General features: G+C 37.8%; 1 protein-coding gene across 3 annotated transcripts in view; it reads left to right on the top strand.

Annotated features, from left to right (window-relative positions):
• Positions 1-23334, top strand: part of Pkhd1l1 (PKHD1 like 1) — a 126291-nt gene that overhangs the window by 48785 nt on the left and 54172 nt on the right. The window contains exons 28-45 of one of the 3 annotated variants that reach the window (XM_075961047.1): positions 577-687; positions 1886-2050; positions 3385-3506; positions 5292-5424; positions 6159-6351; positions 7816-7958; positions 8594-8698; positions 11071-11259; positions 11982-12152; positions 12419-12642; positions 13353-14337; positions 16404-16652; positions 17279-17428; positions 19055-19229; positions 20177-20333; positions 20915-21071; positions 22018-22097; positions 22766-22895. In XM_075961047.1, the coding sequence (XP_075817162.1) occupies positions 577-687; positions 1886-2050; positions 3385-3506; positions 5292-5424; positions 6159-6351; positions 7816-7958; positions 8594-8698; positions 11071-11259; positions 11982-12152; positions 12419-12642; positions 13353-14337; positions 16404-16652; positions 17279-17428; positions 19055-19229; positions 20177-20333; positions 20915-21071; positions 22018-22097; positions 22766-22895 (3639 nt within the window). Of the gene's footprint in view, positions 1-576; positions 688-1885; positions 2051-3384; positions 3507-5291; positions 5425-6158; positions 6352-7815; positions 7959-8593; positions 8699-11070; positions 11260-11981; positions 12153-12415; positions 12643-13352; positions 14338-16403; positions 16653-17278; positions 17429-19054; positions 19230-20176; positions 20334-20914; positions 21072-22017; positions 22098-22765; positions 22896-23334 lie in introns of all 3 variants that reach the window. The other 2 variants (XM_075961046.1, XM_075961048.1) reach the window with 2 other exon arrangements.

Genomic DNA, 23334 nt, shown 5'->3' with positions numbered 1-23334 from the left:
CGCCTGTCTACTTTGTTTTTATTTATAATTAGAATGTTCTGATAGCACATAATATACAGTTTCATTATAACATTCCCGTACATGTATCTAATGTATTTTGATCATATTCACCTTCCATTACTGTCTCTCCTCTCCTCTCCTCTCCTCTTCTTTCTAGTTCCTTCTCTCCACTTCCCCATCTTCTGCCTTCAAGGTCCATCTCCTCTCCCCGTGCCCTTTGCAAATGAAAACTGTCACTTGTAGGTCATTCCTTCCTCCACAGTTTCATGATGGCTTACTGCCCTATCAACTTTCTTGCCATTAGAGTATTTTTTTCTTTTCCCATTTAATTCCATAAGTCAATGAAGTAATTTTCTGATATATATTAATGCAGAGATCCAAAATAAAATATGAATCCACACAGAGTAATTATATGAAAAACATCATCACCAAATAAATGTCTTTGCCCCCTCTTTAATTTCAGGTTTATGGTTTATATCTTTTAAAAGATAGGCATATTCTTGTAAATGTCTGATTTTATAATAACAAATTCTATTTTTTATATAAAATATAGTGACTGAAACTTATCACTTTCAGGGTCCTATGCAGAAAGCACGATACTAACCGTAGCAGGCTCTGGATTTTCTCCTACTTCAGCTGTAACCGTCTCTGTTGGGTCTACCAGTTGTTCTCTTCTTTCTGTGGATGGTAGGTTCTTCTCAATGTCACAAAGTCCTGCTGTTTTCTCCAAGAGAACCTGGAAGAAAGATCTATCACAAATATAATTGTCCTCTCATATATATGTTATGGAGTCATGAAATTAGCAGCCTGGTCTGGAGAATTATATATATATATATATTTTCTCTGATTATGACCACACACTAATTGTTTGGGTGTTATACGGTGTCTTCATCCCATTAAGGGTGACCCACCATACATCTATCCATACATACCTTACAAACTGATTGCACAAGATTTTTCATACTTGGATGTATCTTTGAGACACAAAAATATTCAAAGTACTATTTTCTTGTCCCATGCTCCCTGACCATGCTTGTTGTTGTTGCTGTTTGTTTGGTTTTTGTATGTATGAGGGATGGAACCCAGGGCCTAAGGTATGTTAGGTAAGTGCTCAGCCACTGAACTACATTACAATCCTGTGACTTAGCTGTGACAATGCCATAGTAGTCATGAGGCAGGAGGACATGACGATACTCTTTGACTTCTAGTTCAGCGAGACCTCTCTCCAGTTGTGCAGAATTTAAATGCCAGTTACATTTTTAACTTCTTGACATTGGTGGAAACACTGTTACTTAATTTCACCCCAAGTTATTCACATTCTAGATATTTTCCTGATTTAAATCCCATGAACAAGACCAGTTACCAAATCATTTCTGTTGATTTGTATTGAAAAGTGTCTTTGAGGTCAAATAGCCAATATTTTAACAGTTTACCTAAACTGCAGTAAATAAAGTGAAGCAAATATTGTCACTTAATTTATCACTTTATTATAGAACATGCTATTTTACTCAGTTTTGGACATGTTGAGCCAAAAATGTAGTAAAATTTTTTTTAGTATAAGTTCTAATTAAAAGTTAGAATGATAAAAATCTTGATGTGGACCTCTTTTGGGCAATGGTTTGAGACTGGTTTTCATAGTTGGTTTACAGTTTTCTAGAAGTAACTAACTTTTAGCAGCTGATAGTTTACAAAGATTCTACCTCCCCACTAAGATTTCCCTGTCCCTATCAGAATATGAATAGTTTACCTTGGTTATATTTCTTGGAGTCTAAAAACATAGCTCACTGTTAATATTTGCAGATTAATTTTACTGAGGTTTTTTTTAATCTTAAAAACTCCAACCTCCACATTTATTTTTATCATTTTCTTCTTTTTTTATGACAAGAAAATGAAATCCAGTGCCAGATTCTGAACGGAAGTGCTGGGCACGTCCCCGTGGCTGTGTCCATTGCTGATGTTGGACTAGCACAGAATCTAGATGATGAGGGATCCCACTTCGTTTATCGGAGTCAGATCTCCCATGTCTGGCCTGATTCTGGAAGCCTGGCAGGTAATAGCTAACAGTTCTCAACACAAGTGACCACATACATCCCCACCACTGCGTTTCCAGGGCTTTGTTTCTAGTGCCAGGAAAACAGCATGGACCCCAAGGCTCTCAGGACAAAGGAGAATGTTCTTTCAAATGGCACAGAGATTAAGTGACTGACTAATATTTTTATTCCTTGTGAAGCACAAGTCGGGGGTGTCTTATGCTTACATCATAGGTTATTGAATTAATATCATCAATTATTACATGTTTCTATAACAACCTCATTAATTATGTCAAGATGAGATTTATTAGTTATTATTCTGCTTACCAGCTGCTCCACATGTAGTCAGAGTCTCAACGGAGCTCCGTGACCTGGAATAAAGTTCTAGGACAAACAGGACAAAGGAAGGAAGGCACAGACAATAACACATCTTTCTTGTGCTGTTTCACTTACTTTGTATATTTTTAACATGATCAATATTGGAAACTGTACTTTCACATCGATGTGTATGTATGTGTATGTGTGCTTTAATTGCTTTATTTTTACTTGAGTGTATGTGTTCTTTCTCTTCTACTTTTACTTTATTGTGTTTTTACTCTTAGATTTCCCCTTGCTTGGAGATATTAAAATTTCAGTCTTATTGACCCTCATCCCCTACACATGAGCTAAAGCAAAGAGAAACAGGGTAACTTCTTCCCAAGATGGAGTGGTTGCTGCTTATATATCCCAAAGCCAATAAGGGAAATCCATGCAATTGAGAGCTTAGCCGGGCTTGTGGTGGTGGTTATGTTCATGGCTGATTCTCCACCACGTGATTGAGAGCTTAGCTGTGACTGTGGCGGTAATTATGTTCATGGCTGATTCTCCACCACGCGATTGAGAGCTTAGCTGTGACTGTGGTGGTGGTTATGTGCGTGGTTGATTCTCCACCACATGACTGAGAGCTTAGCTGTGACTGTGGTGGTGATTATGTTCATGGCTGATTCTCCACCACGCGATTGAGAGCTTAGCTGTGACTGTGGTGGTGATTATGTTCATGGCTGATTCTCCACCACGCGATTGAGAGCTTAGCTGTGACTGTGGTGGTGGTTATGTGCGTGGTTGATTCTCCACCACATGACTGAGAGCTTAGCTGTGACTGTGGTGGTGATTATGTTCATGGCTGATTCTCCACCACGCGATTGAGAGCTTAGCTGTGACTGTGGCGGTGATTATGTACATGGCTGATTCTCCACCCGCTAGTCATCCATCTGGTGTGACCAGATGATTTGGCAATGATAAGTTAGACGGTGAGAAAGTTATTGTGGTAGTTGATCTGACTTTTGGTTTTATTTTCTTTGTTTTTCTTATAAAGGTGGTACTCTACTGACTGTATCTGGATTTGGTTTTAGTGAAAATTCAACTGTTTTAGTTGGAAATGAAACCTGCAATGTGATGGAAGGAGATTTGAACAGGATAACCTGCAGAACATCAAAAGTAAGGCCTCTGACTCCTTTCATCCCTCATCTAAAACAGACCTAACCTTACGAGCTAGAAAACATGTAGGCAGGTGGTTACACAAGGGTCATAAATTTATAAATTCCAGAGTTTTCATTATTATCTGGAAAAACTGTTTCTTTGAAATCTTTTAACTAAAATCCAAAACAAAAAATATTATCTCTATATAGGAGACATTTAAAAATCATGATGAAGATGTATACACAAAACTATAATCAAAAACAGTGCATCTCACCTGAAATAATAGAAATAGATACAAAGATAGTGAGAGACTTCAACCCTCCACTCTCACCACTGGACAGGTCTGCCAGACAGAAACTTAACAGAGAAATAAGGGAACTAACAGATGTTATGTCTCAAATGGACTTAACAGACATTATAGAATATTCCATCCAAACAGAAAAGAATATACCTTCTTCTTAACACCTCACGGAACCTTCTCAAAAACTGAACACAAAACAAACAAACAAACAAAGAAATAGATACAAAGTAAAGATAACATTCAATGGAAATGGGAGATCAGAGTTAACGTCAGCTGGGTGGTGGTTGTGCACGCCTTTAATTCCAGCACTCAGGAGACAGAGGCAGGAGGATCTCAATGAGTTTGAGGACAGCCTGGTCTACAAAGTGAGTTACAGGGCTACTCAGAGAAAGTCTGTTTAAAAATACACCTCCAACCTCAAAAATTATCCTTAAATTTCAGTCAGGTCAATGGTTCACTAATTATGAGCAAACAGGTGATAAATGTAAATGCAGTCACTAACACCAAATCTCAAAACACAGCAAAGTAAGTAGAGACATAGGATAAGGTGTCTAGGAAAGAAATTTCTTTTTTTTTTTTATGGTTTTTTGAGACAGGGTTTCTCTGTAGCTTTGGTGCTTGTCCCGAAACTAGCTCTTGTAAACCAGGCTGGCCTCGAACTTCCAGAGATTCGCCTGCCTCTGCCTCCCGAGTGCTGGGATTAAAGGCCTGGCCTGGGAAGAAATTTCTTTTGTGTGTGTTGGATTGAATGATAAAATAAGGATTGAGAGGCTATTACAATGTAAAAAACATTTTGTTGAATTCATTCAGTTAAACACAACATGTGCATTAATCCTATGCCCGACAATAAAGTCTGCCTAACTGGGAATTGCACAGATGCCATCGTGGAAGTGTAAAGTGCTTTTTAGTGTTTAAGCTTAGAACAGATAAGTAGATCAGCTAAATACACAACCTAGTTTGTGAATGAAGTAGACTTGTTTGAGTCTATTGCAAGAGAACAAGGGTTAAAAATGGTATCTCACTCTTTATCAGTCAGAGAACCTTTTGCCCAGAGCATCTCAGTTGCACTGTGTAGCCCTTAAAGTCCAATAATATAAATAATATAGATGCAGTTAAATGATCTCTGTCTTGAGACTTTAAATGCAGAATCTATGTTTAATACAACTTTAAATACCTGAGAACTACCTGTGTTTCATGACTGAAAACAACTTCAGAATGTTGTTTACAGTGATTCTTTCTTAAGTCACTGTGTGTGTATGTCTGTCTGTGTGTGTGTGTGTGTGTGTGTGTGTTCACAGCCTTGAGTGTAGTTCCCCAAGAATTGTCCATCATGTTTGTTTTAGATAGGCTGTCTCACTGGCTAGGTGTTGCTAACAAGGCTAGGAAGGAAGGTCAAGTTATCACATCTGCGACACATTTACTGATGATCTCCCAGCTAAATGACTCTATTTCAATTCAATACCTCATCGCTTAAAATTTTCCTTTTTTTCCATTTATTTCAGAGAATTGAGGGTACTGTTGATATTTCTGTTATTACCAATGGAATTCAAGTCACAGCAAAAGATAGTTTTAGCTACAACTGCTTACAAACACCAGTTATCACTGATTTCAGCCCAAAAGAACGGGCAATTTTGGGTAAGAAATTCTTCAGTGAGATCACTCAGTCATTTTTCTGGTTCTGGGTTAACTCATTCAGCCTGATGATTTCAAGTTCCATCAATTTACTTGAGGATTTCATAATGTCCTTTTCCTTCATAGCTGAATAAGATTCTGTCGTGCATACGTGCATTTGCTTTGTCCATTCATCAGTCAAGGAAGGTCTAGGACAGTGAAGACTTCATAAATAGTAGTAGATTGTTGTGTAATCTCCACCCATTCTTAATTTTATCTTTATTATAGCACCTATCACAGGGCTGTAATTTTGAGTCCACAAGTGACTTTTCCCACTTTTTCTTGAGCACAAATAGGAAAAAAAATCAATCGTTTGATGGATATATGGAAGCCACTTCCAGAAAGTCTTTCAAAGCATGGTTTCTCACTCAAGTTTTGCTCCTTATAATGTGCTCTTTACTTTCCTTTGCTTTTAAATATAAATAACTGAACTTATAATTTTGCTCTCAACATGAAAAATGGTGAGAAAGATATATATCTTTGAAAAATTATTTAAATACTTTTTCCCTTGTGAAGCATGCATTTTATATGTACATAGAAGCATGAACTCATTCTTTGGAATTTTGCCTCTGAATGTGTCAACAGTTTCTAAATCCTATGAAAGATGAATATGTTGGTTTGGTTAAAGTACAAGTTTTGTACCGGATTAAAAAGTTAACTTTTATATAAGAAGTTGTATTTTTATTTTAAAACAATAGGAAACATCAATTTAACAATTAAGGGCTATAACTTTGGAAATGAACTCGCACAAAATATGGTGTATGTTGGAGGGAAAGCCTGCCAGGTTCTTCATTCAAACTTCACAGATATTACATGCCTTTTGCCCAAGTTACCGCCAGGAAAACATGACATCCATGTTAAAGTCAGAAACTGGGGTTTGGCATCAACAAGGTATGATACTGATTATAATTGTTAGAGCTGTGGAATGCATGGGGCTAATAAAACTGGGATAAAAAAGTCATTAATTTTCAAATATCTTGATTGCTTTCTTTACCTTTTTATATCTCATAAGAAAAAAAATCTTTAAAATTCTCATGAAATATGTAATAATGCTTTGGTTTTTTTGAACAAACCATTTGGAACGGATTATAAAAATTCTCTGTGTAGTTGGATTTCTGTAACTGTTGTGTGGCTTATGTTCATCCTGGAAATGTTTTTCAAGCAATTTTGGCAGTGGGGGAGAGCATTTGTTTAACTCTGGACTTGCAATAATTTCCTGTGCTGTTGGTGCTCAAGATATTGTTAAATGATTACTGCAACAATTACATATGTGAAAAGTTTACTAATAGTAAATCTTAGGAGTTACAAAAGTGTGTAATGGACAATAGAATAGGGCAGGATTCTCTGAGGAGATTTACCTGGCCATCTAAAGAAAGGGGTGGAGATAATCCCTCACTGATTCTGTTCTGAATTTTCTTCCCTGATACTGTTAACAGGAACATTTTATTTCTTCTCTGAAACAATTGCTAGTTTAGAATACTCTGAAGAAGAGCAAGATAGATTAGTAGCTTTAAAAGAAGGCAAAGAAAGCAAATATCAGAATAGAAGGACATAGGATTGTCACAAAATCTTATAGGGACTGAGGACCAGTAAACAGAATCCAGGGGTTGCATTTTTGTTGAGTTCACAGGGAAGAGCTCACAGGGTTCTTGAACAGCTGCTAACTTCTGCTGTTCCTGGATGATAGTATATGAAGAGTCAAACCCAAACTATTTGTTTAGATGGCAGATGGAGAAACAGTAATTTGGCATGCTAAAGGAGTCATGTAAAGCAACACAAAGCCCCATTGGGATCTACAGAGATTGTGCTCTCATGGTAGGACTTAGGACGTAGGATGTATCAGGTCAAAAGAACATTGGACATTTCGATGGTGCCCTAGCAGGCATAATATCTTATAGGAAAGCAAAGTGAAAAAAAATGTTTTCCCTGAGATTATGAGAAAGTTTTGACAAAGTTTCAAAAAGAGAAGTTAAACTGAATTGTACAAAAAATTAATTACTCTTATGTATGAAATTTTGTGGTATCTTTGTTTTACATGTATATTTGCTTTTATAAGTCATTATAGTAAAAGTGCAAAATACTTTAAAGAATTTCGTGTGCCATCATTTCTCACAATCATATTTCCTATATTATCATAAGACTTTTCATCTCACATACTTTTGCTATTAGATTTTTAAAAACTCTAGATTTCAAAATTAATATACTTATTTAACAAAAGTACAAATGATTGTCAGATTATCTGGTCTGAGAAATTAATGTGTAATTACACATGTATTAGATTATTTCTTATTCTCAAAACATTGGGGACCTGAGGTGAGGAAGCTCATTGGAAATATATTCTTTTTTTCTTTTCAGGAACAAGTTAAATGCTTCCATACGATACATTTTGGAAGTCACCCACATGTCTCCACACAGAGGCTCTTTGTACGGTGGCACCGAGCTCACTATAATGGGTTTGGGGTTCAGCCCAATACCAACCGAAAATTCCGTCCTCTTAGGTAAAACATTTTCCCTGTAGGGGGCGCTGTTAAGGTTTTTCTTGGCTAAAAGGATCTGCTGGAGGCACTGGGTTGTTAAGCAAATGCTTTCAATGTTTTTTTCCATATCGTAAGAAAGGTTACACAAATACTGTTAGTTGCTTTTCTATATTTTAATGTGTGTGCATGGAGGAGAGGGGTCCATGTTTATGGGTGCTCATAGAGGTCAGAGTAAGACACTGGACACCCTGGCGTTGGAGTCATAGGTAGCTGTGGGTCACTCAGCACAGGTGGTAGGAACTGAACTTGGAGCACTTGCAAAAGCATCAAGAGCTTCTAAGTACTGAGACCTCTCTCCAGAACATTTTTTTAAATTAATGTAGAAAAAAAAAGTCAAGTGTATGTAGTTAAATGGATGATCAAAAGGTGAACAGCTTTTGAATGTTTCAGCTTTAATCAGTTCTCATTGTATATTTAATGTGTGTAAAATCCTTCTGTGAAAATACAGCTAGAGTCAGCCTCAGGAGCACAAAATATCAAAGATCCTCCCCTATAACACAGAGCTTTGTTAAACATTGGCTCTTTATGACTGATAGTTCTTCTCTATAGGTCACAAAGTCACCTGAAAATGTTTCTCCTACCTTTTATATTTTTAGGTTCTTTCCCATGCGACATTACCTCATCATCAGAAAATGTCATCAAATGTACTCTTCATTCGACAGGAACTGTATTCAATATTACCAACAATGGCTCACATTTAGGTACCAATCAACATTTTTCTTTAAATAAAAATTTATTTATTCTTCTTTCACACAATACAGTTTCCCCTCCTTCTCCACCCAGGTACCCACATCTCTTCTCCCTCTGGTCTAATCCCCCACCCCCGCTGTCACCCCACCCCCCCCATCCCCAGTATCCCCCCAGAAAAAAGCAGGCTCCCAGGGACATCAGCTGAAGACTGAAAACAAGATACAACAATAGGCACAAATCCTCACAAAAAGCCTGGATGAGGTAACACAGTAGGGGGAAAAAGCAAAAGAGTCAGAAATACCTCCCCTCCCTCTGTCAGGAGCGGCCCCCAAACACCAAGCAAACAACCTTAACATTAGCACAGGACCTAGTGCAGACCTGTGTGTGCTCTGTGATTGCTGCTTCAGTCTCTGTGAGCACCCATGAGCCCTGCTTCGTTGATTCCCTTGGGCCATGTTTTCCCAAGGTCTTTGACCTTTCCGGATCCCACAGTTCCTCCTCCCCCTCTTCCATTGGGTTTCCTGAGCTCTGAAGATGGGGTGCAGATGGAGACTACCAACTGGGTTCTCTCTGCCTAAAGTTTAGCTGTGGGTTTCTGCTGCCTCTCTAATGACAACTGGGGTAGGCTTCAATCTATGAGTATAACAGCCAGTCGTGGGTTCCCTCTCCTGGTGTGGGCCTCAAATTAGACCAGTCCTTGTTTAGCCATTCCCACACGTTCAGTGCCATCATTACCCTAGCACATCTTGCAGGCAGGAAAGAGAAGGTCGAAGGTTTTGTGGCTGGGTTGGTGTCTAATTGCATCACTGGAAGCCTTGGAAGCCTTGCCTGGTTCCGGAAGATGGACAGTTCAAGTTCCATACTCTCCATTGCTAGGAGTCCTAGCAAGGGTCACCCTTGCATATTCCAGAGGGTTTCCACTGCACTAGGTTCTTTCAGCGCTCAAATGCCCCCAAGGTCCAGTAGTCCGTCCCTGTACTCTCTCCGTCCATCCCCCACATGATCCCTCCTACACCCATCCCCACCCATCCCTCATCTGCCCACAAAATCTTTTCTATTTCCCTTCTCAGGAAGATCCACGTGTCACATTAGAGACTACTTATTACCTAACCTCTTTGGGTCTGTGAATTGTAGCATGGATAATAGCTTTAATCCTATAAGCATCTAATATCCACTTACAAGTGAGAGCATATCATATGTGTCTTTGTGGGTCTCAGTTACCTCACTCAGGATGATTTATTTCCATTTCCATCCATTTGCCTGCAAATTTCATAATGCCATTTCTTTTTCACTGCTGAGTGATACTCCACGATGGAAAAGTATCAGATTTACTTTATCTGATCTGCAGTTGAAGGACATTTATGTTGTTTCTAGTTTCTGGCTGTTATGAATAAAGCCATTATGAACATAACTGAGCAAGTTTCTTTGTGATAGGATGAAGCACCCTTTGAGTATGTGCACAAAACTTGTATAGCTGCTTTTTCTTGAGATAGATCAATTTTCTGAGGAGCTGCCATATTGATTTCCATAGTGGTTGTACAAGTTTGCACTCCCGGCATTAATGGAGGAGTGTTCCTTTTGCTTCACATCCTGGCCAGCATGAGCTTGTTATTGATCTTAGCCATTCTGACCCTGCAAGCCAAAGTAGTTTTTTTTCCATTTCCCTAATGGATAAGATATCAAGGAACACTAATATTTTAGAAAAAAAAGGAAAGACTTCATGCCTAAATTAAGTTTATTTTTATTTTGCATTTCAAGCTGTTCAAATAATTGATGTTATTTCTTGTCTACTTCTGCAACGTTCTCCTTATGCAGTTAAAAAGTCAAGTACATAGTGTATATGTAGTCACACGTGTGATGAGCTTGAATTAAGAAGGCCAGGCTATATACTACATATGTTGTCATATATGAGATGCTCTTGCATTAAGAAGGCCAGGGACTTTGTGGCAGTCCAGGACCTCCAGAGTTGCTGCAGCTTATTACTGCAGTCATGAGTTTCAGAAATAAAATTTGAGTTGAAATTATGAGCATGCCCAGTTGTTCCCAAAATTTTTTTATGTAAGAAGAGTTGATCGACTCCTTTCAAACACTCCACGCAATATTTCCAAACAGCTTATTTACTGAACATCCAACTTTTTTTAGTGTCTCCTGCCCATCATTTCTAGAGATATTGGTTGCAATTTACTTCTTCCTTTTCACCTCGTTATCCTGCTTTCTAGTAATCCTGGTTTTATTTTGTTCGATTGTTTAAATTATGTACCAAGAGAAGTATAGTACTAATTTGAACATTGTTCTCCCTTTGTAAAAATGACCATTTTCATGGTTGATTTTTCAGACATTTGCTTCTTTGACTTTTAAAATCTGCCTCCATTCTTCTTCCCAGAGCACGGACTAGGTTATGCCTGGTCACCACCTGTCTTAAATGTGACTGTGGGGGATACTGTGGTGTGGCGCTGGCGAGCACAGCCCTTTCTTAGGAGTATAGGGTACAGGGTTTTCTCAGTCTCCAGCCCTGGAAGTGTGACTTATGACGGCAAAGGATTTACAAATGGAAAACAAAAGTCTGCATCAGGTACTTTTCTGTTTTCTTGAAGTTTTTATCGTGTTCCTTTGTTCTAAGATTCAGTAAATATGTTTACATAAATTACCAGTACAAATAAAACCATGAAGTAGTTAACTTAGCATTTTTATGCCTATTTAAAAAACATTGTAAATAAGTCTAAACAATTGTCTTAAACATGCCATAATAAATCTGGTCTTTATTACCTTTATTGATTCCATGATAACTGACCACTTGAAATGTGTTATTCAGCAAAGTACAATGAAAATAAGAACTGTTTTACTCACATTGATCTGATAACAAACAATGAACTTTTGTTGATTGGAATCAGCTTATCAACCTTTCTTGTAGAACATCTAGTGGTAGTGTGCCTTTCCAATTGACTAGTTTGTTCTGTGCTTGCACCAATATATTTACATTTTCATTGCATGCTATTTTTCTTTCAAATTTGATAAATTAGGCCTGACTTTCCATGGTTTTCTTTAAAAAGTAAAGCTGGATCTTGCCTTTTTGTATCAAATTTCCATATATACATATATGTATATATATATATATTTACACTTTATAGTCAGTGAATTATTCTCTACTACTTCCCCTTGAGCTATTAGACATTTGAAAAATAAGAAAATTGTCATTTGCATGTGCATTTAAATGATAATTCCCACTTCCTCACCTAGTTTTCAAAGAGTCATTAATTGCTTGTATTTCTTGTGTACAATCTTACTTTATGGCAGGTTCATTTTCTTATGAGTTTACATCTCCTGGAATCCATTACTACAGCAGCGGGTATGTTGATGAGACCCACTCCATATCTCTCCAAGGAGTCATTAACGTTTTACCAGCCGAAAGCAGGCATGTTCCCCTGCGAGTGTTTGTGGGAAACATTGAGGCAACGCATGCTACAGGTAAGATGGTTAAACGTGGAAAGGGCAGCAGTGGAGCTGGGCTGAAAATGACCTTTGTAGAGTAGATGCCGGTAGATGTCAGATGGCTGGGTCAACCTGTGTTTGTCTCCTCCTAAGGCTGGAATATATTCCACAAAGTCACTCTGCTAATAGAATACCCAAGTCTCACCCACCTCCTTCACTGAAGGAAGCAGTAATGGGGTCTGAATCCAGTTCTTGTACAGGATAGCCTACATGGCTTACAGATCGCTCTTTGTCTAAAGCAGGCTCAGAGAATTCGTACTTGGCAAGTACGGCAGCAGGCTGCCTAGCAACAGAACCCTTGTGTGGCCTGAATGATACCAGGGTTAGAAAAACAGATCAATTACTCTTTGAGTTTTCACATTGTGTCTCACCATCTATAAGCAACATTACTCCTTCTACGGGAACAGTGAATGAACTCATAACTATCAGTGGACACGGCTTCAGTCTTCTTGCATGTGCTAATAAGGTAAGAAAATAAAACCTCTTCTCGGTGTCCACATACTCAGTAAAAAGGAGACATTTGGCCACAATCTCTTTGACTTCATCAGATTTATGGTCTGTAACTGGCACACTACTTGGTCACTTCAAGTTTATAAATGTGTGTGGTGGTTTGGGGGGGTGGTTGTATAATAATAATGGAGTTGTATACCTGTGACTGGAATAATTTTTCAAACATGTCATAATCATAAAAGAAACCTCCTTGAACATAAGTCACTTCCTTCATCCATTTCAGCATACCAGCAATCGCTAATCTCTTTTCCTCCTTATAGGTGTGCCTATCCTGAACATCTTTCTACAATGTACAGTTCCTCATAAACATCTATTTCCATTTGGTATAATATATGGAAATTCATTCATGTTTCGTTGCTTTTTATGGCTAAATAAATACTTCATATATCACATTAAGTCTGTTCATTCATCCAGTTTATAGATAGTTTTTATACTTTTCGGCTAATGTGAAGAGCACAGTTATTAACACACTTGCGCCAATTATAAGAATACTTTTTACATTTTTTTTTAAGACATGTCTTCATCGGCTCCCCAAATTAATTTTATGAATACAGATTTTTCCATGGGATTCTCTTTTTAAAAATACAATTGATGCTAATACAAACACAAATTTCATATGAGAGTAATGTATTAACGTATTTGATCTTACATTCATTTTTCTTCCAGGTTACAGTTGGTAGCTACCCTTGTGTTGTAGAAGAAAGCAGTGAAAATTCTATTATGTGTCGTATTGACCCTCAAAACTCAATGGATGTTGGCATCAGAGAAATTGTTACTTTGACTGTCTACAACCTGGGTGCCGCTATCAACACAGTGCCCAACGAATTTGACAGGCGGTTTGTCCTTTTGCCAAACATAGATATGGTGTTGCCAAGCGTGGGATCGACTACAGGAATGACAAGGGTGACCATCCACGGCTCTGGATTTGTGGCTTCTTCTGCCAGTGTAGACGTCTTTATGGGTGATTTCCCATGTAAAGTTCTTACTGTGACCTACACAGCTATTGAATGTGAAACGACTCCTGCTCCCCAACAGCTTCTTCCTGTTGACCTTGTGATACATGGAGTCCCCTCCCAATGTCAGGGCAACTGCAGCTTTTCATACCTAGAAAACCTTGCTCCTTATGTAACTGGACTCTTCCCAGACTCTATCAAAGGACCTGGAAATCTCCTTATTGAAGGAGAGGGTTTTGGGACATTGTTGGAAGACGTTTCTATATTTATTGGAAGTCAACAGTTGAGAACAATCGAAGTGAATGAAAATAACATCAGTGTTTCTATGACTCCTCTACCAGCGGGACTTCATTCTCTCCATGTCGTGGTTGGGTCTAAGGGCTTGGCTCTGGGAAACCTGACTGTCAGCAGCCCTGCAGTAGCTTCTGTCTCACCAACCACCGGAAGCATCGCTGGTGGAACCTTTTTGGTGATCACAGGCAATGGCTTTGCTCCTGGCAATACCACAGTGACTGTTGGGAACAACCCTTGTCAGATTGTGTTCACCAACTCCAGTGAGGTCTACTGCAGCTCCCCGGCTGGGAGAGCTGGAACAGCCAGTCTCAAGATCTCTGTGAATGCAATTGTTTACCCACCTCTGTCATTTACATATGCCATGGAGGATACTCCATTTCTCAAAAGAATTATCCCGAATAGAGGTACTTTATTATCTACATGCATTTTTATTGTATTGATGTCATATTATAGTCATTTTCATTATTATGGGTTATGACATTCAAGTATATATTTTACTTAGTCCTATTTAAACTAATTAATATAATGCATGGGACTCAAGTTCTGTGCAGTGTTATGCATTTTTTTCATACATTCTCAGTATAAAATTCCAACTTTTATATGGGAAGACAATGTACATCAACTTGATCTAAATTAAAAATGAGGAAAAAATAGATGACTATCTTGGAAGCAAAATGAGTAGTTTATGTCATTAATACTGATGTGGCATAAGAAGCAACTATTAAGACTCATGTGTGAGACCAGGCAGTGGTGGTGCACACCTTTAATCTCAGCACTCGGGAGGCAGAGGCAGGCAGATCTTTGTGAGTTCAAGGCCAGCCTGGTCTACAAGAGTGAGTTCCAGGACAGCTAGGACGGTTACCCAGAGAAAGTTTGTCTCAAAAAACGAACAAACAAACAATTAACAAGTGATTGATCTCATTAACACTGATAATTGTCCAGGGTATATTACTTCTATAAGCACCAACTGATTATTGTTTGTACAACAGAATTCTTTATGAACTTTATGAGGAAGTGACATATCCAGAGGAAGATGGCATCTTACCCTCTGCCGTATGCCACAGTTTCTAATCCTCACACTATTTGAATCTTCATCATCTGTGTGAAGGATCCTAGAAAAGCAGCTGCAGCTAACTAGAGTCAATAGAATGGCTGTCTTAGTTTGCTTTCTGTTGCTAGGATAACTGAAAACAACATGCAACTTGGGTAGAAAATGGTTTATTTGGTGAACACATCCTTATTACAGTCCATCATATAAGGAAGTCAAGGCAGGAACCTTGGGGGCATGTTCTGAAACAGGCCATGAAGGAGCACTGCTTAATGGCTTACTCTTCATGGCCTCTGTTTTCTTTGGTAATTAAATAAATAATAAATATAAGATTGGCTGAAAAATATACAAAAGTATACACACACACACACACACACAGTGACTACATGGGAAAATGGAAACCCAAAAGCAGCTATAAATTTTTATTTTATTGTTTTATGTATTAATGTTTGCTTACAAGTATGTATGTGTGCCACACGTGGGACCATTGTGAACCAGCATGTGGATGCTGGAGATCAAACTGGGTATTCTTGAATATCACCAGTTCTCTTAATTGCTGAGCCATCACTCCAGCCCTTCAAAGACAGTTGTGCCTAACTGCCATTGCACAAAGTCAGACATGTGCAAAACTTACTAGAATACATGGGAAGGTTAAAAAATAAAAGCATTATTCTACCAAAAAATTAAAAGAAAAAATAAAATGAAAATTTTGGCCTTGTATATATTTTTAATGCCTTAACATCAATATTTTCTTTACTAGTCCCCTGTCCTCTGTTTTCTACTATAACTATTTAACTACATATCATGTCATATTTTTCTCAAAGTCTAGCTTCTGAACATACTTGAGTAACAGAAAATACAGCTTGTTCTAAAAATGAATTGCTATGATCAAAAGCACAGATAGCATAAAATACTGTCTCATGTTCAGAAATCCATAGATCAGCAATCCACAAAAATCCAATGACCCTCTAGATCATTCTGCCCTCTTTCTCTTTTTTCTATCAGTCTAAAGAAGTAATTTATATGTTATCATGGACAGAAGAACTAGAAATCGGTGCACAGTGATATAAGTCAAAAGTAATGAATGTACAATAGGCTGGTATATACCATAGTAAAGATGTGCGTAACACATGTGTACTGTTACTTATATAGTTTTTAAACATTAGATATTATTTTGTTTGGGTTTTGGTTTTGGTTTTCAAGATAGTTTCTCAATCTGGAATTTACTCTGTAGACCCTGCTAGCATTGAACTCAGTGATGTGGATCCACCTGCCTCTTTCTTCCTCTAGAGTATTGGGGTTAAAGGCGCCCAGTTCAGATGAATATTATTTTATTCACAGGGGTAAAGCTACATATCTTCAAATGCATACAGAAACATTAACGTGTAACATGTATTTGTATTGTTTCCTTTTTGTTTTAAGGTCCACCAGGAACTGAAGTTGAAATAACGGGGTCAAACCTTGGATTTGATATCGCGGATGTTTCAGTGATGATAAAAGACACTGCATGCAACGTGACTGCCGTCAATGACACTGTGTTGCAGTGCATTGTGGGAGAACATGCAGGGGGCATGTTTCCTGTGACGATGCTTCACAAGACAAAAGGCTCTGCCCTCTCCTCTGTTGAATTTGAGTACCCACTTTATATTCAGAATATTTATCCAAGACAAGGTGATCAGTTAGTTTATGTTATTTCAGCACTCACTTAGAAAGAATATATTCTTAAAGCCCTACCATAACTTGCTTCTTATAAGCATAAAAATACCTACCTTAATTTGTCCAACAAGTTAAAATACAAGAGTATTAATTTGTCATTCCAAAATAATATGTTCTATATTTATTTTATGGCAGTATCATTTGCTTAAAAGTTATCAAATTTTAAATTGGCAAGTTACGTGTATAAATTTTAAAAATATTTATTTTAACTGAAATATAATTGTTTCCACAGAAAATGGTGCTTCTAGTTGAAAATGAACAATTAAAACCTCTACAATGTATGATGAAAATATTCAATTAAGTAGTAATATTATATGTATGTTTTGAGTACTCTGAAATCATTTGTGACATCTCTTCTAAATTAAATTTTAGTTTCTAGAATTACTACTTGTTAACAGAAATAACATTTATTCATTGAAGATTTAAACACTGCAATTAGAAGGTATTTGGTTTTATTAATAATATAAATTTCAGAGCTAAGAAAGTTTGTGTAAAGTACTTTCCTCTTCAGATTTTTAACTGAAGCAAATATGTACAGAGAAGAAGTTCTCTGCTTATTCATTTGGTTTTGTCTGATTCAGGGAGCTTTGGTGGTGGCCAAACCATGACTGTGACCGGCGCGGGGTTTGATCCACAGAATTCAGCTGTATTGGTCTGTGGCTACAAATGTGCAGTAGACAGACTTGGGTCTGACTCTACAACGCTGCTCTGTGAGACTCCACCGAATAATGGTAAGTACTTAAAAAAAAAAAAGATGAATGGCTGCCTTTGAGGAATGCAAATTTTAGTACAATTACAGTCTCTTTTCTCAAGTTGTTGAATTCTCTGATGTGATTGAGTCTGATTTATTACCATCCTTACTTTAAGAAATTTGGTAAGAGCCTTTCTTTCTACCATTGTAACTCCAAGGACTTTGGTTTGTGGCATCAATTGGTGCCTGGGTCTTAGTTACCCATTCAAATGGAGAACATGTCTTTGGTTCTTGTTAGTTAAGTTTTCTTAAAGGCAACTAACAAATGCTGAGAAACAGATAAATAATATTCTCCAGGGAATAGCACACCAACAGGTTATCCAATCCCAAAACATAAACCCAAGTAACATTCGACAGACTGATCATGTTGTATTTGGAAATATATGATATATATGTATACATATATGAATCTAAGAACAAATGCTAGAAAAAGAGACCATAAACTTGAAAGAGAGCAAGGAAGGGTATATGGGAGGTTTTGGAGGACAAGAAGAAAAGAAGGCAAATTATGTATTTACAGTATAATCTCAAAAAATAAAAGTAATTTTAAAAGATGAACTAGTACAATTCTTTTGTGTACAAACCTTGGCAGTCATCAACAGGATTTGACCCCTAAGCATTTCTTTGGAAAAAGTTTTCAACCTCTGTCTGCCTCAGCTTCTTCACGGACCAAATTAAGTTTAACAGAATGGTGTTCTTCATAGGATTATTGTGAGGTTAACATATGTAGGAGGGTGGATATCTGGAACGTGATACATGATTTCCTACTGTTATAATTCTTTCTCATTTTTACTGGTTGAAAAATAAAACCTAATTCTGGGTAGCCCCTAAATCTCATATTTTGCCACTTCTTTTTTATTTCCAAGTAAGTAGGTGTCTTCCTACTCCATATTTTCTGTTAAATGGAGACACTAAGAGTCCTAATTTGGTGGGTGCTGAACCTCAACAATCCAGTATGAAGTAAAGATTTGTCATCATTATTTAACAAAATTTAGGAAGGTATTTAAATGGCTTTTTAGACAAGGAACAGGCTTTAAATGGAAATATTTTGACATAATATTTTACTTTTGTGAACTTTTTGCAGTTTAGTTGTATTCATCATCTCAAAACTAGAGTTGATATCTTGATAAAACTACACAGCAACACTGTTGAAAACTGGCAGGGTGTGGTTCTCAGCACTGACTCCTCTTCTTTCGTGCATGTTTCATGGGCTCTACGTTGTGTTTCAGCTCCTTCCGACTCCTGTGTTGTCTGTGCTTCTATATCTCCTTTTTCAAACTCTAATTTGCAGCATTGGACTTCCTGGGATTGGAAATCTAAGCAGGCAGGTTTTTAGAACTATCCACAAGAGCAGTTCTAAGGGAAGACTGAGAGGGTTCCTTTTTTTTTTTTTTCCCTTTTCTCTCCCCTTTCCTGTTAATGGTGGATATAGGTTCTATGATTTTTTTTAGCTGTTGCTAGAGGACTTTGCTAGTTCGTGTACAATCTGTGTGCATTATGAAGTGGTCATGGGGAAAACAGGATTATAATGAAAATATTGAGGGGTTTTGAGAGTGCATTTGGGCCTGACGGCAGAGCTATGCTCAGTCTGCGTCCCTCTCCATAGGCAGTGGACCAGAACAAGCCTGTGGCGTGAGTGTGGTCAACGGAAAGGACTCAACCCAGTCCACGATGCCGTTTACATACACCTTGTCTCTCACTCCACTCATCGCTGAAATATCACCCAGGAGAGGCAGCACCGCAGGGGGCACCAGACTTACAGTCACAGGATCCGGATTCAGGTACCGTCTTCACACAGGGGCACACTAACACGCTTCTAGACGCGAGCCGAACAGTTTTCTCTCCTAATACTCACAGTAATCAAGGACAGTCTCGGAGCATGAACTTTTCTGTCTCTAAGTCATGCTTAAGGCACAAAATAGCACCTAACAGCCTGCATTCACTGAATACATACTCTGTGCTGGGGACCTTCTTACCCGCGGAAGGTTCCTTTTCCTCCATATAAGAGTTTTTGGTTTTGTTTGTTTGTTTTATCCCACTTCATGTTCAGGAGGCTAAGGTGCAAGAGATGAAATGAGTTGCCCCAAACCAGCAATAAGTTGACAAACACAAATAAACCATTTGTTCTGCTTTCTCCTCAGCTTCTCTCCAGTCACAGTATGTTTCACGGGTGGAAAAGAAACATCTTTTCCCTAAACCAAATCCATTCCTTTGCAACCAGCCAGGCTCTTTTTCAGATGCCATCAGGCAGAGGCTCTGCCATCATTCTTCAGGAGAGAAAGCTGACTTCAAGGCATTGAGGACTAGTTTAGTGTCTCAAGGGATAACAGTTCCTTAAAACGTGTGTTTCATGTAGACGTTACATTCTAAGGCTTGTGACTGTGCTTAAAATATTGCAAAGGGAAACATTCACGAGCAGTTTCTACAATTTGTAAAATGCAACTGTTTGGAGACCACAATGAATCTTGGTGGCTTGAGGCCAAGCAGCTTTTCCTTTAATGTTGGGACACATGCTGCTTTCTACAGTTCTGGATCCTGACATCTTATAGTCTTGGTTTCCTTTTTCTCAATAAATATTTCTAACTCTTTAATATACTGCCAGCCTGCGCTTTGATAGGCCATAGGGCACAACCGCTGGTTTTACAGTAACATATGGATGCAGAGCTTTTAATATGTGAAGTAGAAATTCAAGGTAATTGTACATGGTTAACCTTTTCTTTCTTTACAGCGAAAACACACAGGATGTTCATGTCTCCATAGCCCGTGACAAATGTGATGTCCAGCATTCCAACAGGACACATATCATCTGCATGACGAGGGCTCATGCTCCTTCAGGGTGGGCTCCAGTTCATGTCAGCATCAGAAACATCGGCATGGCCAAACTGGTAATCATGGCAGCTGTATATGGTAACCACAGCAATTAAATCTCGCACCCGGGAGGTGGGCTGATTGCTAGTGGATATCTTATTTTAATAGCTCCCACAGATAATTTAACTCTTCCTGTACTCTACTTAAGCTGTGCACAGTTTTGTGCTTTATCATTCATATTTTTATTCTCTATTTTAATTATTCCATGTGTGATATAATTCATAATACATTTTAACATTTTATAATCATGAAATAATTGTGTCATCTGTAACATCTTTAAAGTAAGCTTCATTTCATTACTTAGACAGTGTATCTTGTTCTAGATTTTTGTTTTGTTTTTGAAGACAGGGTTTCTCGGTAGCTTTGGAGCCTGTCCTGGAACTTGCTCTGTAGACAGGCTGGCTTCGAACTCACAGAGATCTGCCTGTCTCTGCCTCCCGAGTGCTGAGATTAAAGACAAGCACCATCACCTGTTTTTTTTTTTTTTTTTTTTGTTGTTGTTTTTGGTTGGTTGGTTTTTTGTTCTGTTTTGGTTTGGTTTTTGAGATATTTCCTGATAAATCCTCTGAATCTATGACTTCTTTACACACTGTTACAGGAGAATACTGACTTCTTATATGTTGATGCTTGGTCTGCCAACTCCTCATGGGGAGGAAATCCCCCACCAGAAGAAGGGTCACTTGCTGTTATTACAAAAGGACAAATAATTCTGCTGGATCAAAGTACTCCTATTCTGAAAATGTTACTCATTCAAGGTGAATTTGTGACAATCTGTATATTAGACTTTGCTGACAATTTCTATGAAGTTAATTTCACCAAAATTCATTATTATGAACATTTATCTTTGCACTAGGCTTCTAAAATCTGATTGCAGATTATGAATTTATTTTGTGTGCTGCCACTAGCATTCTTCAAACTTTGTCTCATGAAACTTTTTCTTCAGTACTAATAGGGGAGGCTGGTGAGCATCTTGATGTGCTCATATTTAATTCATTAAAATAACAGCATTTCCCATGTCAAGAATATTAAGACAGTGGATCCCAGAGGCTACAAAACTGTATCAGTTCGCTCAAGTCAATCCTAAACAATTCCTGACTGCCCTTGAAAACTGACCACAGTTCTCTCCTTTGTCACGAATCTTTCAGTTATAATTCTGCTTCTTGGTATTCTGGTTCTATTATAATAATGAAATAGTTACCGCAATTACAATTATACACTAAAGAAATTTTCAACAGAAATTATAAAGTACGCAGGAATTTTGTGTATAAACCTTGGCATAATGGTTGTGTGTGTTTGAAGACTGCTGCAATTTTATGATTGTTTTTAGCTTCTGCAAAATGATTTTTATTTGAAGATAAAGTTGTACTATCTTCAAATTGACATCAGTCTTTTAAAAGGCATCTTAGTATATCCTAAACAATGCTACTCAAACTATTCATGTGGCACAAATCCGTACAAATTTCAGAGCTAACTTTTTTTTTAAGAACAGAGATAATGTTGCCATTATAATGGTTTTTATAAAGATAACTATTTCTTTGTTTTTAATCTATATTTTGAATTCATGTTTTATAGAATTAGTTTGTCTAGTTGTGCTGTTTAATGGTAGTGGAAATAACCCTAGCATTTCTTCAGTTGCCCTAGAATTTCTTTTGCTGTAACCTCTTGGGGGTCTCATGACATATTAATATTTGTGGTTCATAGGTGGGACTCTGATATTTGATGAAGCTGATATTGAACTCCAGGCAGAAAATATCCTAATCACAGATGGGGGTGTTCTTCAGGTATAAAAAATAATGTATTTACCTAATTTTATTGTTTAAAATATTATGTGTAAAATAAGTTGTTAATCCTACCATATTTTCCTGAAGTTGTCTTTGTTTAGACAGGTCTAATTAGTGGAAAACTTGCCAGAGGTTGATTCTCAGAATATTTCTCCATTTTATTAGAAAAAAACATAGTGTGTTGTTGAATTTAAAATAAAAGAAAAACTGCTCTGGGTCGATTAGCATGCCTTCTGGAGGTCAGCTGTTGTATATTGACCTATTAGAAAATTCAGGTCTTAGGCTTGAGGGAGCTAACAAGATGACACAGAAAAAGTCAACAGCACCTGAGGAACAACCCTGGAGGTCATATTCTAGTTTTTATGGGTAGAACCAATCATTGGCTTTAATCGCACTTGAGGTACCAGGGTAACATTGTTTACAAGCTTCTGATTTTGATGTTTTCTGTGTTACAGTAGCACACACATGCACCTGTGCAGACAGGAAAACACACGCGCACACACACACACACAGACACACAAATATAAGGTTCACATTGTGAAAGAAAGGTATGAATGACGAGGCAATTCTTAAATGGGGAAGAAAATGGAAAACAATTACTTTCACTTGACAAGAATTGTCAATTGCTGAGTTTTACTTTTCTGAACGGTTTGTTTGAATTCTTTCAGATTGGGACAGAAGCATCTCCATTTCAACACAAGGCTGTCATTACGCTGCATGGACATCTTCGATCCCCTGAGCTCCCTGTGTATGGAGCTAAGACCTTGGCTGTGCGAGAGGGCACACTGGACTTGCACGGTAGACTAGAGACACTCCGGAATAAACTTTATCCAAAGAGGCTTCTGCTCTCTTTGGATAGTCTTTGTTCCCTGTTTCTTTCTGACTCTACCACTTAGTCTAGAAAGCTCCCCCTACACAATCAAGTCTCAGATCAAGGCGATGCCTTCCTTGTGACCCATCCCATACTCTTTTCATTGCTGTTCCTATGAATGGGCAGCACTGTTACCCCCATTTGCAATTCAGGCTTTTAATCCCTTATGGACTCTGCCTACTCAGTACTCTGTCTGAAAGGGCACTAATTTTGGAATTAGAAGAAGGTAATATCTTCATTTTTACTTCTAAATATAGGATATTTCTAAAATATAAAAATAAATATACAGCTGTACTTTTCTATAGCTATAATTTAGGAAATTGCCATCCATTAATGGGTTTGATCATGTTTGAGGGGCCAGGGTGA

The sequence above is a fragment of the Microtus pennsylvanicus genome, chromosome 2 (assembly GCF_037038515.1).
Source record: "Microtus pennsylvanicus isolate mMicPen1 chromosome 2, mMicPen1.hap1, whole genome shotgun sequence".
Classification (NCBI taxonomy): domain Eukaryota; kingdom Metazoa; phylum Chordata; class Mammalia; order Rodentia; family Cricetidae; genus Microtus; species Microtus pennsylvanicus.
The sequence above is the reverse complement of the archived record's forward strand: the minus strand, read 5'-3'. Positions and strand labels throughout refer to the sequence as shown.